The sequence below is a fragment of the Sceloporus occidentalis genome, unplaced genomic scaffold (assembly GCF_023333645.1).
Source record: "Sceloporus occidentalis isolate IW3139 unplaced genomic scaffold, rSceOcc1.0.p SCAF_1, whole genome shotgun sequence".
NCBI lineage: Eukaryota > Metazoa > Chordata > Lepidosauria > Squamata > Phrynosomatidae > Sceloporus > Sceloporus occidentalis.
This window is the reverse complement of record NW_028316981.1, coordinates 273,157,107-273,172,737: the sequence shown is the minus strand read 5'-3', so window position 1 is coordinate 273,172,737 and position 15,631 is coordinate 273,157,107. Positions and strand designations below refer to the sequence as shown.

General features: G+C 37.3%; 1 protein-coding gene across 3 annotated transcripts in view; it reads left to right on the top strand.

Annotated features, from left to right (window-relative positions):
* Positions 1-15,631, top strand: part of XRCC4 (X-ray repair cross complementing 4) — a 144,297-nt gene that overhangs the window by 70,297 nt on the left and 58,369 nt on the right. For all 3 annotated transcript variants that reach the window (XM_089493631.1, XM_089493638.1, XM_089493645.1), the window contains one exon: positions 10,734-10,878. In XM_089493631.1, the coding sequence (XP_089349757.1) occupies positions 10,734-10,878 (145 nt within the window). The remainder of the gene's footprint in view (positions 1-10,733; positions 10,879-15,631) is intronic.

Below are 15,631 nucleotides of genomic sequence, written 5' to 3'. Positions count from 1 at the left end.
ATGTATTAAACTACCCTAGATTGCATCCGCACTGCAGAATTAATCCAGTTAAACACCGTGTTAACTGCCGTGGCTTAACACGATGGAATTCTGGGATTTGTAGATTTGTGAGTTATTTAGCCTTCTCTGTTATAGAGTTCTGCCACCACAACAAACTACAAATCCCAGAATTCCATAGCATTGAACCATGGCAGTTAAAATGTTCTCAGACTGGATCATTTCTGTAGTGAGGATGCAACCCTAATCTCTTTCATCAGGGTTCTTTGAATTCTACTGTTAATAATGTATAGAAATCTCATGTTCTTATATAGACACAATTGGGAAGAGCATGTTCTACCTGAGCAGTACTTCAAAAGATATATCTTTTGGAGAATACTGGAGTGAAAGAAGAAGACTTAAGATATATTCTAAAGTATTCACATTGTAGCAAAAGGAATGAGCTCCACTGCTGTATAAATATCCATGCATTGGTGTTTCAAAGTCTTTTGCAAAAAAGAAAAGAAAAGAAATCTTTATGCTGAATGAAATTAGCAAAAACGTAATAGGCTTTTCAGGGAAAGAAACAAAGACTTCTTAGCACATTACATAGGAAATTGCTTTCACATTAATTCTTAAAGCGATAAATAATGTTGAGGCAATGTCAGTACTGTGACATTTGTTTTTAAGTAGATTTGAAACAGACACAATGTGTGCATAACTAAATTTGGAATGATCTTTGTAAATCATTTTACTTTCTCATATGTTCAAAACAAAATAAAAAGTCATGTTTACAGGTCTCAGCTGTTTATAGCTCTTACCTGACTATGCTTTCTTTGGCAATCCATAGCAGTTCTGGGAATCAGTTTTATTTTGTTTGTTTATGCTGCGACTCAGACTAGGCTGTTAGAGTTAACATGGCAAAATGACCCTCAGATGTCTGATCTGCAATGAGTAATTTATTCTACTTTTTGTAATTCTTTTTTCATAACATCTAGTGTTGCTGTTTGGTCCAAATTACTTTTAAAAGGTGTCCATTCATTACCTGATGAATATCTGGTGCTTATTTATAAATTGCTTTGATTGCATTTTCAGCAGTCAGAAAGACATGGTTTTTTTAGGTTCTTCATTTTAAAATCTAAATGTACTATATTCTTTTGTACTCAACAAAGTAAGCCTCTCATTAATCTAGAAACAGCTGAACTGGAACAGTCCATCAACAGTAGGTTGAACAGAGACAATGGTTTCATGGTACCCTACACATATTATAACATTACTTACACCTCATCTTCATGAGGACACTCTTGGCTAGTTGCTCACATCTCCTTTGTGGTTCCCAGCCAGCATAACACTACATTCCAAAACTCCCTCCACCATTCATATGGCCATCCACCCACCCTTATCTTAAGCAACATCTTTCCTTGTGCCTTTGTCCCTCAATGACCATAATTAAAACTGAACTTGTTCCATCATCACTATACCCACAGGCTTTGTATTCATATGGCTATTCATATGAAACTCAAGCTGTCATACTTTGGCCACATCATGAGAAGGAATGACACATAGGAAAAGACAGTAATGCTACGAAAGGTTGTGGATAATAGAAAGAGAGGAAGCCTGCACATTAGATGGATAGAGTCTATTAGGGCTGTCACAGGCAATTATCTACAAGACTTTAGCATAGCAATGGAGAACAGGGAGTCTTGAAGATGTCTCATCCATAGGGTTGCCATGAGTCAAGGTTGTCCACAATAACAACAACAAAACTTCATCTGGAACAATGTGTTGTACAGAAGAGTAAAAGCACCACAAATTTGCAATGACAGCATTTTAATTTTAGTTGATTATTCTGCCTCTTCAGCTATTTTTGGGCCCGTTACAGACGGGCCTTTAAGTACGGACTCAGTCTGTACTAGGGTTAAAAAGGGGCATCACTTCTGGACACCCCTAACCCTAGTACGGACTGAGTCCGTACAAAATGGCGGCGCCCCTTACACATGGGGGCCGCCATGACGACATCAAGACCGCACCACCTCTATACGGGGTGGTGTGGACGTGATGTCGTCGCTCCGCGCCAGGGCGCTTAGTGCGCCCTTTCCACGGAGCAGGAAGGAGCTCCGTTTTGGAGCTCCTTCCTGGTTTGCGTCGCTGGGCGCAGCCTTTAGATGGCTGCACCCAACGACGCAAGGAAGAAAGGGGCCAAGCGGCCCCTTTTTCCTCCTCCCTGCTGCCGCGGGGTATCCTTGGGGCTTGAAGCCCCAAGGACACCCCTTTCCAGGCTGCGGGGAAGCGGCCTTTTGCCACTTCCCCGCAGCCTGGAAAGCGGCGGATCGGGGCCTCGGAGGCTGCTGGTCTGGCAGCTGAGGCCCCGATACACTGGGGAAAGCAGCGCCTACACGCCGCCTCAAAGGGGCTTTCTGTAACGCGCCATGGAATGAAAAAGAAATCCTCAGTGTTGTATGTGGAGGTACAGGAAGCTTCAGTTTTTCCTTTTTTCATTTCCTACTTGCTTTTTCCACCTTATTCATATAAGCCTTAAAGACTTGTCACAAATTTCTGTTCTGAAAGATGAGAATAAGTAGATTTCTTACAAGTGACTTGATCAGGCTCAAATACAAACCTAGCAGTTACAAATTATGGATATGAGTTGGTTTCTTGATCTCTTTTATAGGCCTATAAAAGTGTTATTTTTTGAAACTAAAAAAATGCAATTTACCTCTGATTTTCTTTTTTGCTCCCCTAAGTGAGGTGATAGTACATAAAAGGAGGTTGGGAAAGTAATTCAAGAGAGAATGCTTGTCAATATCATCCTTGAATTGTGGTGCCAAGAACAGTACACATTATTCCAGATGAGTACTGACCAAAGGAGAATAGAATGGCACTATTACTGCCTCAGTCTAGACCAGCCATACCCAAGGTGTGCTCACCAATGGTTATTCTTCATCCTGGAGAGAAGTGATTAGCATGGGGACCACAGATGTTTTGGACTTCAATTCCCAGAAGTCCCAGTCAGTATGCTCATTGTTCAGGAACTCTAGGAGTTGAAGTCTCAAAAATCTAGAGGACCAAAGACACTATACTCCTATTGATGCAGCTGCTAACTCATGTTTAGCGTGTGGTCTACTAAGATTCGTATATCCCTTTCAGATGTATTGTTGTCAAGCCAGGTGTCATCCATCCTATACCTGTGCATTCAATGGCATCACTAGAATTGGGATCACATGGTGCAGTAACTCAAGGTATCCTTTCCCCCCATTGACCTCCTCCCATACCACACCATACAGAAACCTTAGTAATGTTTTTTGTACTAATGTTACACATAAATTGTAATTCCCAGGTATCATTGAATGTAATGGCAAGGGTTGTAACATAAACAGCTAGAAAAATTAAAATTATAGTTTTAAATTACAATATCATAAACCAAGCCGAAATGTATTTACATGTGCATAGTTTCATGTGGTTAAAGTGGGGAAAAAAATGGTAAGATGTGATGGTTTTAAAGAAAATTTTAAAAATAATTCAATAATTAACTTTGATTTAAAAAACAAAACAAAACACTGAGGCCTATTCTTTCTCTTCCTACTCAGTTTCACCCCACTCACACCATTCCATCTGATGGGCTCCAGTGTCTTAAAGGGACACAGGCAAATATAACAGCCTATTCTGCCAAAAGGTTGATATTTGGGGAGCGGACCCATTGTTCTGTGTCCTAGTGTCTCGTGCAGCAGAAAACAAGCCTGCTCCTTCTTCAGTATGACCTGCTTTCAGATACTTAAACATGATTATCAACCACTCCCAGCATTCCCCTAGTGAAGACCTTATGTGCATTTATTGTTTTCATCCTTCTGGGGATTAGCTACCCTTCTTAATTTGGTGTCATCTGCAAATTTGACAAGCATGTTTTCTGTTTCATCATGCAAGTTATTTATAAATATGTTGAATAGCACTGGGCCTAAGACAGAACCTTGTGGTCCCTCCACTTGTCACTTCTTTCCCGGATGAAGAGGAGCCATTGGTGAGCATCCCTTGAGTACGGCTGGTCAACCAATTACAAATCCATCTCTCATTGTCTTCTCCACATTTTACTAGTTTATTTGAAAACCATAGTTTTCAAAATGTACACAGGTTTTAGGATTTACCCTGTGCAAAAATCAGATGTTGTATTGCTTAGAAAACAACATTTTCTACACTGGAAACAACATTTTCTTTATAGAAAGTAATACATCCATGCAAACGTATTATTTTGCTTTTTATGCAAAACAACCATATTCAAATTTTACACAGAATCAATTCCCAATTATAGGATTTCTAGTGCAGAAAACAGTATTTTCTGAGCAGGCAATAATATTTCTGTATATAAATATTTAAAATATATCAGCATGTTTAAAAGAGGCTATATTTGAATCCAGTGAACTTGCCCCTAGGTTAGTAAATATGCATAAGCTTACCTTTATTCACTAGAAAGTTCTATCTTGTCATTTCACCAAGGCTACCTTTCAAGACAATTTACCACTTTAGTTTAAATTAGGATAAAATACCAAAACCAAATCAATTAATATAAAGCTATGGACAAGTAAGGCAACCCAAGTAAGCAGAAAGTAAAACTATATTCCTTTTAATTACTGTTAAAGATTGGGCCTTGGCTATTATCTAAGGCATGAGACACACCGCCTAAAAGCAGTGTGCCAGTGCCGAAATTAGGGTTCCAAAGCGGGCAGCAACCGCACGCTCTGGAACCCTAATCCGTACAGGTGTTGTCATTATGGCAGCATCCTCTCCACATGGGAGATGATGATGACGAGAACCAGGTTCTTTTTACTGCAGAGGGACACTGTACAGTTTGGCGGCTGCGGCGTCCTTCCGCAGTTAAAACGGGTGAGAGCAGACCGGCCCCTAAGGGAGAACTATGGTAGCCCTCAATGAAATATACTTGGGAGCAATTTTCATCATCATAAATATAAATATAAACATAAATATTATAAAGTAGAGCAATAATATTTGTTATACATTTTGTGGAATCTACCCACCAGGTAGGATTGAGCCATGTAAACACAGTATTCCAATTAGCAGAAAGAGTTATAATCTTAATAAAAATGTTGACTTCATAAATAAAAAAACTATTAGGTAAATGTTAAATTTTGACCAGTAAGACCATATTTCGAGAAAACTGTTGCAAACAGTGAACATTATAGTAATGAACAACCTGCCACTTAAGAACTTTTGATATTTTTTCTCCCTCTCTCAGTCTCCTTATTTCTCATTCTTTGTCATATAAGAAACATTTCTTGTCTCAATATAGCTAGTTACTGCTAGTTTTGCTTAGTATTTTAAACAAAATAATTGGGGGGAGGGATTAACAAGCAGGCAAGAAGTTTCAGATAACATAATTTTAATTCCTCAGCTTTCACCAGCTTTGTAATAGAGCTTTTACCTGCAATCCATGTCACAGAGGTTTCAAAGTATATTATAAAGCTTTCATTGTTGTATTGTAAAACCAGACCCTAACTCCTTTCATAGTCAAAACATTTTTATAGCTCCCATCATTACATTATTTTTGAAGCCCTAATTTGTGGTTTCATTTTATATCTTAAATATTCCAATTTAACAAGATGACAGCTTGTGTCACTGTTATTCATATTTTTGGTTAAATACATGTTTTCCATAAAGCTTTAGAGTAAGTATTTAGTTTAATGAATAAAATGTAATAGATTAAGTATTAGCTAGTATTCGCTAACCATCTGATATGTAGTCTTCCTCTCTTTTTACTGCCTCCTTTCCTACCATCATAGTCTTTTCTAATCAATCATTTTTCCTCATGATGTGGGTAAAATATGACAGCCTCAATTTAGTCATCTGGACTTCCAGAAAGAGCTCTGACTTGATCTGTTCAAGAACCCATTTGTTTCTATCCTTGACTGTCCATGGTACTCTCAGTACTTTTCCCTAGCACTATGTCTCAAATGAGTTTATTTTCTTCTTCTCAGCTTTTTTCACTGTTCAGCTCTCACATCTATACATAGTGATGGGGAATACAGTGGCCTGGACTATCATCACTTTAGTGTTCAGAATTATGTCTTTACACTTTAGGATCTTCTCCAGTTCTTTCATAGCTGCCCTTCCCAAGCCTAGTCTTCTTTTGATTTCTTGACTGCAATCTTCATTACGATCAACATTTGAACTAATATATGGGGACTCTGACTATTTCAATTTTCTTGTTATCTAGGATGAATTCCTTCTGTGGTTGTTATAGGGGGATTTGGAGATATCTCATCCACATGGTCACCATGAGTCAAAGTCAACTCGAGGGCAGTCAACAACATTTAGCTATTAACATATAATGCTCAGACATTACATTTAAACATTCTACATTATCCATATGATCTAGAAAATGTGTTATCTAGAAAAAGTGGCTTTGATTCAAAATTTCCCTTTGGTACTCAGCTGTAATTAAAGAACTTCAAGAACTTTAGCTTGATTCAGCATTCCATTTATAGCTAAACATATGAGATTGTAGTAGGATAACACTGAGTAACTCACATTCCCCAAATGGAACATGTAACATACCTCCTTTTTGGACCTAAATACCCTAAAGGCACCAGATCACATATGATTATGGAAGGTAAGCAGATCCAGCCCTAGTTAGTACTTGGATGGGGAACAACCAATGAATACCAGGTGCTGAAATCTATGTATTAGAGAAAGGAACTGGCAAAAACACCTCTGAGTGTTCCTTGTCTAAGAAAACTCTATGAAAAATTCATGTGGATTTCATAGTTTGACAGGTGACTTAAAGGCACACAGATACAAAATGTAGTGCCTCCTCTTGATATCTGCATGTGAAAAGCTAGGTCTCAAGTGACATACATAATCTTCCATGTAAGCCACAATGCTCTGCATGTTTACTTTGTTATCTGAACTTTTGAAGAGGATTTCCTTCTTTTGATCCAGCCCAATGGCAAAATAATATACTTGTACTTACTATAATACTTTATCCTTATGTCATTGCAGAGTAGGGCTAAAATTTGATTGGACTTCCCCTATGAAGGTGACAGAATTTTCTCTTGCCCCTTTTGTATACCGTATAGAGACCTTTTGATCATGGAGCATATCTTAAAGCTGCATAGCTGAACAGAAAGCACTTGTGGCTTATCATGTATAGGAAAATAATTTTGTACTTCCAAAGCACTTAAAAGCACATCCAGATCTGCACTCTGCAACACATTCTGTGGTTTGTCAATGCTTAATACTTCCATCCTCTTCCCTGATTGTATCTGATTCATCTCCCTGATCTCTATTACATGGTTTTAGTCAAACCATTCACTCTTAACTCACTGTTCATCTTCAGAATGGAAAGTCTGTGTGTGGGTGATTCATTTTTTTATCCCAGTCATCCTCATAGTGGCTCTGCTTTTTATGTAGGAAGCTACCAAAAATATAACATAAAACATACTTAAAATCACAAATGTGGGCATATAAAATTATCTATATCTATATATCAAATAGAATTTTTAAAAAACCAACAGTACAATACAAAGAAACAGAAGAAAAAACTGAATGACGTCCTTGTCAAAGTTGCTGGGATAGTATATGCAAGTAGCCTGAAAACCTGTCCCCAAAATATATGCCAACATTGTTATTATTCAGATCTTGGTGCACTTCTCTGCACAGCCTCTTCTTGTCTTCTGAGCATTCTTTTCACTTGTTTCTCCATCTCACTTCTTTTTCACTAAAGGAATTGGCCACTGTAGCTGATTGTAGCTATCTCACAGTCATAGCACTAAAATTAACACTGAATAAATTAATATACTTATCCAAGTGGAATCTGAGATCTTTCCCTTGTACACAAAACAAGGCAGTTTCCTGAAAGGTAAACTTTTAAGGAAGCATGGAAAGGCAATGATTTCACAACATAAAACAATTTTTAGTTGGGTTTTTTTTAAAACCAGTAAATAATTTTTTACTTAATTTCTTTTCTTGAATTTGTATTACTCATTTAAAGACATATTATAGAGTATGGTTACTATTGGCTATAAACAGTGGTGTTGCTGAGGTTGCTATCACCTAGTGGGGAGGCAGACTGCCTTGCCCTCCCCCCTGACCTGCCTCCCTCCCTCCCAGACTGTTGCTGAAGGGTGCACTGCTGTGTCCTCTGGAGCATCCATTCAGGATCTGGCATAGCTGCTCTCTGAGCAGCCACCAAACTCTGAAGGCATCCCCTCGGAAACACTTTCTGTGTTTTATGGTCCATAAAGGCATGTGCCCCTGAAGCCACCACTACTGAGGGGGGTAGCACTGTGGTCTGTGAAGAGCCCATTTAGAGTCCAGTGTGGCTGCTGGGTGAGTGGGAAAGGGAGGCAAAGGGCAGGCAATAGCTATGGCAGTTCTTTCATGTGTACCACCTCACTGGGTGACACCTTCATCTGGGGAGTCACCCAGTGCAGTCTACAAACTCCCTGCACCCTCCTAGTGTCATAGTATATTTTCCAATTAGCATATCTTGCTCAATAGTATATGCTTCTCTGAATTAAGATCGTCTGGAACATATTTTGAGAGAAAATTTAGCTTGGCTGACTAACAGTTCTATCACACATGTTAATCAACATTTTAAAAATGGAAAATATAGGTGTTGATCCAAAGAACTGCAGACAGCATTCTGCACAAAAATACAGGTTTTATTGGGGGGGAGCTTCTAATTTCCTGCTCCTGCTTCTTGTGGGAGGGGGTTTGGTGGAAATCACATGCTTATACCCTTGAGGGTAGGAAGGGACTGTTTGGATCCATGCCATTGTTGAGTGGTTAAGAAGTATAAAACTTACAGCATCTTTAAAAACTCTGATTTGTCAAGTCTTTGATACTCAGACCTTTGCAAAATTTGATAAGGCAGTGAATGAGTATTATTCATGTTCCACAGTAGCAATGGGGGTATTTGATTTATTTGAGTCATCTGTCTGGGATGCATAAGATAACTACACCATTTGTTTGGTTTTTATGGATCTGTTTCAAACATGGGAATACCCATATGTTTAAGGCAATCATTTTTTCAGCTTAGTGCTGAAAAATGCTAGTGCAGATTGCCTTCAGACTAAATAATACATTTAAGGTTGAGTCAGGTTAATATGTAATGCTAGAAAAATAATTTTTAGAAACAGTTGTTTTCATAATAATAAATATATCTATTGAAGTTATAAGAATCCTTCACCTATTTTATAAAAGTTTTTAGCTTCTTGTGTAAAGTTCCCAATTAGGTTATTTTCTTTTTTCTTTTTTTTCTTTAATTTAAATTAATTTTTATTACACAGTACATAATGCAAATTGTTCAATCCACATTTCATAATATGCTTTTCTCCCCCCTCCCAAAAACAGCATTTGAGGGAAATACATTCCAATCAAGTTAACAATCATTATCAGAGATGTGGAAAATATCATTAATTATATTTTTTATTTCTTCATACCCCATTTTACCTTCCACTTTCTTAATCACAATTCCCATTTATCTTTCCATGATTCTTTATTGCTTTCCCCAATATATTTAAGTCTTCTTTCCCTAAGGAAATAAAATAATATGTATTCTTTTATACATTTAAACAAATAAGACTTATTCCAGTTCAATTTCTGTTTCGATCCAAAAGCAATCACTGCATGGGCAGCTTTTAGAAATTGTTTTATTACATATTTTTGATTACTATTCAATCTTAATTCCCCTAAATTGAGAGTTAAACAATTTTCTTTGCTTAATTGTATCTCTATTCCTATTATTATATTTATCTGTTTCTTAATCTCTGTCCAAAATTCTTGATTCTGCCCTAATTCCAATTAGGTTATTTTCAATAGGTTGTTCTTTGGCAAACTGAATTAAGTGGAAATTCATGTCTTTATATGTGAGGACTTGAGTCTGATAGAACAAAAACAGCAACACGTAAAGTAGTAATCCAAAATTTATATATTTTGCCTTGAGTCACTTTGAGATGTATATGTCCTAATTTGGAATGTAATTATGCTTTCTGTCCTTGAAATCTAGAATTAATCTTTATATATGAATACAAATATGGAGCCAATTGAGTGGTCCAATTCATTAAGTAGTAAAGGGGAAAAAGCTAACCTGCTCAAAGATTTGCACCAAGGGAGGAATAAAAATGACATTATCCACTGTGCAGCTGCTTTGCTTTGCAAAACAAGGCAGGCAAATCTGGAAAATGAATTTCCTGTTTTCCCTTGCAAACTTTGATCTCTTCAAGTTGTAGCCTCTGTTCTTTGAAATGGTTGAAGAAAAAGTAGATCCAATAAAGAATTTAAGCAAGTGAGTAGAACTACCATTAGCAGAGTAAATCCTCTTATTATGTTTTCATACTCTAGAATTCTAGAGCATTAAATCATGCCAGGTTTTTCTTTAAACTACCACACAAATGTTACTAGGTTAGTACACAACCAGATCCATTCAGATTTCATATGCTGCCGTTAGGAGATATGGCAAAATTTGGATGTTTGTTGATAGATGAAGGAGAGATCATCTGTTCTGTAGTTGTAAATTTGGGAAGAGATTTGAAAAGCAAATAAGGCCCATATAGAAAGATGGAAAGCTGTGAGAATAATTTCTTAGTACTTAGTGTGGTTGTATTTTATTGTATCTGTTGCTGTTCATTTTCCCTGCAAAACCTATTTGCTGTATAACCTCCAGGTACTTTTGTAGCATTACCACCAGTGATTATTTGTTTTGTTTATTTTTTACTGTTGTTTCTCCTCCTCTTTCACTGTGGCAGTTAAACCCAGAAGAGACTCATTTCTTAGCAGTCCAGATATTACTGATGTTGCTCCCAGCAGAAAGCGAAGACAACGCGTACGAAATATTGCAAATACAGAACCAAAGGTGGCATTGTATGAGGCTCAAAATTCATCCAAGGAAAAGTAAGAATTGTTTTATTTGTACATCAGTTAACAATTCAGCCTTTATAATATGAAATATACATAGTTATTCGAAAGTAATTTCCCACTTTTTCTGAATCTGACTGCTCCTACATAAAAGGGTACATAAGTTTGTAATTGAAAATCTAAATATATTTATTAGTCCCATTGAATTAAATAGGATTTATTTCTGATGACTCTTTGCATTGCTAATTTCTCATCTTGTCCAGTTGTCTTGTGACTAACATTTTATAGAAAGTTAATGTTTGGAAAGCTTTTCCACACAACGAACAAAACCTAACTGTTGTTTTGTTGTTCTTGTTGTTCTTCTTCTTTTCTTAAGTGCCTTCAAGTCATTTCCGACTTATGGCGACCCTAAGGTGAACTTATTATGGAGTTTTCTTGGCGAGATTTATTAAAAGGAGGTTTGGCATTGTCTTCCCCTGAAGTTGAAAGCATGTGACATGCCCAAGATCACCCAGTGAATGTCATGGCAGAGTTAGGAATCAAACCTGCTCTCCAGAGTCATAGTCTAGCACTCAAAACACTACACTAGACTGGCTCTCTGTTGTCTCTTGTCTTTTTGTCAGTGGTAGTAGGGAAAGTAGATGTTATGTGTAAGAGCAGAAATATTGTTATTAATTCTTCTAATAATTTATACAGTTTTAAATAATAAAGAAAGGTATGCATCTCAATACGATGGTGCATTTTATTGGTTCAATTATCAGACAAAATTTACCAAACATGAATAGTCTTGTTTTCTATACTTGTTTCTTCTTTTTGTCAGTGGTAGTAGGGAAAGTAATAATAATCAATAATTTTGATTTTACTGTTTACTATTTTAATAGTAAGAATACTGGTATTTGCATTGCACAACAGCACTTATAATTTTTATCAGATCAGTGGTTGGCTTAATGTTAGCTTCAGCCAAATGTTTTTCAGATTTCCTTGTTGCTTATGCAGTTGATAATACTTTGGATGTATCTGATGATCATTGTTTCTCCCCAATGTTTTATTAATGTCAATAGCCTGGGTTCACGCTTAGTCATATTTATAATTTGAATCTTTAAATTTTATAATATTTAAGGGTAACTGCTTCTCATTCACATTTAGTTTTCAATAAACATAGATCTAACTAAAACACTGGGTTGAAGGCAAAAAGTTTTCTTTTTTTCCTTTTTTGCACATAGGATATCTGCACATGTGAAGACACTGAACAGTAATATTACTACAATAAAATTAAAAAGAAAATAGTAGTAATGTACAAGTAACTGGGGTAAATAGAAACAAATAACATTATGATGAGTTTGATGTAATTATTTCACCTTCTTTATAATATAAGTAGTCAGGTTCTTGGGTTGAAATCTAGCTTGTAGTTAGACAACTTAGGTATCACTGTAGTGACTGTGATTTAAACAGCCTGATAATGCATTAGCCTGCTGCCTTTGGTTTATGTCTTGGAAGATAGTTCTTTTGATACTCTTGTTGCCTTTCAAAATCACTTCCAGATGATGTGTGCACATGCAAACCTGTTTGTTTCTCTATTTCATATTCTGCCCTTGTCCCAACATGGGCCCCCTGTGAAGCGAACTGGTACTCTTATTAAAAACCCGTTTTTCAGAATATGTTGGAAACTAATTTTCAAAATGATAATCAACTATAATTTACAGCAGCAGACAAATAATAGACTGCCTGTGAAGATTCAGGATCAAATTAATTACAAAAGGTGTATTTTAGGTTAGATAGGAGGTACTGCTGCAGATCATGTTAGACTGCCATCTTTTAATGAAGATCACTATACTGTAGTACAGGGGTCGGCAACCTACGGCCTGCGGGCCGGATCCGGCCCAGCAAGGCCTTGGGACCGGCCCCAGCCCGGTCCTGCCGCCAATTGCCGCCCCCGCCACAGCTTCCGCGCCACTCCAGGTGCCATTTTGAGTTCGGCCCCCCCAGTTGTCTGAGGGACAGCAACCCGGCCCCCAACTCAAAAAGGTTGCCTACCCCTGCTGTAGTATGTTTCAGAAAGGCTTTCATGGGAATGCAACTATCTCAGACTTAAGTTGTTGGGACTGGTGACTCATTGAATTCAAAACTGTGCAGCAATAGTTGCATTGTCTTACATTTGGCATTACAAATGCATGAAGTGATATCTTGTCAGAGGAGTATAAAAGGATAGCATAGTGTTAGAAACTGAACTCCTGGAAATGGACTGAAAGTATCTTGTGGGAATGCTTTGTGAATGAACATTGAAGATGTTTGAGATTGTAGAACTGGCATTTGTTATGTTGTATCACTTTCTTAATAAAACAGAAGTCTTAGAAAAGAGAATGATGGAACTTTGCATTCTCCCCAAGAAAGGACCAGAAAATGTACATGATTAGTTTATACTAGCTACAGCAAAGAAGCACCAGTCTATTTTTCAGAGTCATGACTCATACTGCATCTGGATCTGAAAGCCAGTGTGGTCTAGTGAATCGTTTGTTAGACTTGGACCAGGGAAATCTCAGTTCAAGTCCCAGCTCAGGCATAGTCTCACTGGGTGGTCCTGGGCAAGCTGCTTTCTGCATGAGTTTCTCCATCTGTAAAGCTTTGATCATTAGGACCAATATTGCTGTGTAACTGAAGGAATAACTTCTTTAGTGTTAAAGTATTATTATGAACACTTTCTTAGACTATGGTGTAGAATTTTAAAATAAGATATCGTGGGATAACAAATATTCAATTTAAGGCTTTACAGTAATTATGCAATCTTCTTACCATGCTAGAATGGCCCAACTCTGCCTGATGAGAATTCTGAACAGTCTGTCATGGACAGATAGAGAAAGCTGTAGTGGGTCTTTATCAAACTTTCAAAGAAGGAGGAACCATAACCAGTACATTGCTTTTCACTGCATCTTCTCCTTAAATTTAACATATTAAATGGGTTAAAAATTACCTTGGCTGAAAGCCACATAGTCAATTTACTCTTTATGTTAAATATATTGTATATCTCTTTTGAGACTACAGCAGTTTAAGAAGTGTACATACTGATGTTACAATGAGTTTTTCAAGGGAGGGCAGGCAAATACCAAGCATGCAAATTTGATGCTCTGAAATCCTAGAACATAGGTGGTAGTGATGTGGCCCTCCAGACGTCACTGAATTGCAATTTTCAGCAGCCCTGCGCATCACAGCTAGTAAGGAGAAATGCTGGGATTTGCAGTTCAACATGATGAAGGCTGTTTGAATCCGCCTCTTGTCCTAGAGAGAGAAACTGAGCACAGAGTTAATGATCCTGAAATGTGTATTTAGAAGAGAATGGTGAAAAGCATGATAGTAGGCTGTGTGGATGTTAGTGGGATTAGTTATGTTATCACAGAACCATTACATATTAACAAAGAGCAGTTGATTTCCATTGTCCCAGCTGTGTTTTAAGACTCCCCCACCACCCCCTGCCTGCTTTTATTTTCACAACAGCCCTATGAAATAGGTCAGGCTGAAAAATTGTAATTGATCAAAGGTGATGTCTGCAGGGATTTCTAGATGGTTTTTTCAGCCTTAGTCCACCATTGATTGGACTGGTTTTTAGTCCATGTTCAGAAAGGTGGGGTATTTGTAGGCAATCTGAATATTTAAAAGACTCAAAGACCATACTATTGTCATAAAGGCATCACATCAAACCATGAACCTCCATCATCATGTAGTTTACTTCACAGAAAACAGATTACTACTATCATATAAGGCAGTCAGTGTGCTGGAGCATGCTAGATCTTTTCCAACCATTACTTTTTTACCTTCTCTGGGAGGCAATTATCAAACAAACAGGACTTTCCAACTGGCATCAAGAACCTTCCCTCTCTGTCTACCTTGGTGCTTCCCTGTGTTAATTATGCTCAGACCTGAACTGAAGTACTAGCCAAATACAAATTAAGACATGCTTTTTGAAAACAAAGGAAACTTAAAGAATAAAAACTATGGTTTCCCTTCCTTGTGTATGTGTGATTGACCTCTACCATGAAACCTCATGGGAATTTTAAGTGCACTGCTGTGTATGCCTCTTCCTTTCAGCATTGTATATTATCTCCTTGGGAAATGTCTTGCTTAAGTTGCCTAGGATTTTCTTCAAAATGTTGTGAGGACGTAAACAGCTTTTCTTCTGATAACCCCCTGCCTTTTTAAAAGCATGGCAAGTCTGCGGTACATCATGAATTCCCTTGGGATTATGTCTTTTTCTTTAGCCTAATTTATTGCCTGTGGCTCACATTTTTAAACACTGAATTCAACCTTTGTTTAAAATGTGGTTTGCTACCACCAGTGATTCAAGTAGCAAAAGCTTTGGCTTATCTTAAATTTCAGCTTTCTCAGAGGGCCAAGCAGACATTGGTATTACTGTCTCACATGAAGCAATATTTTACTGGAAGGGTTTAACTCTGTGAAATTAGATGCCACTTAAAAAAGCATCAACCTTTTTCATGGCCCACTGAGAGTATGAAGTTTACACTACCACCACCCTATTTAAAAATCTATTATTTTCTTTCAAACTTGCATGTTAGCATGTCATTGCACTTTAGAAAGATTTACATGTTTTAATTTAAAGGGTTCTTAAAGAACCTGTATAATATGCTCCTGTAGCCATTTAATACAGGTAACTGTTGTTGGGGAACTGTGGCTGAATGTGTAAAACAGTACTGCAAACAAAGCTTTCTCTTACAGGACCTGGTTTGGGACTCAGTGTCATACAAAATCCTTTTAGCTAGAGAAACAGGTTTATCAAATC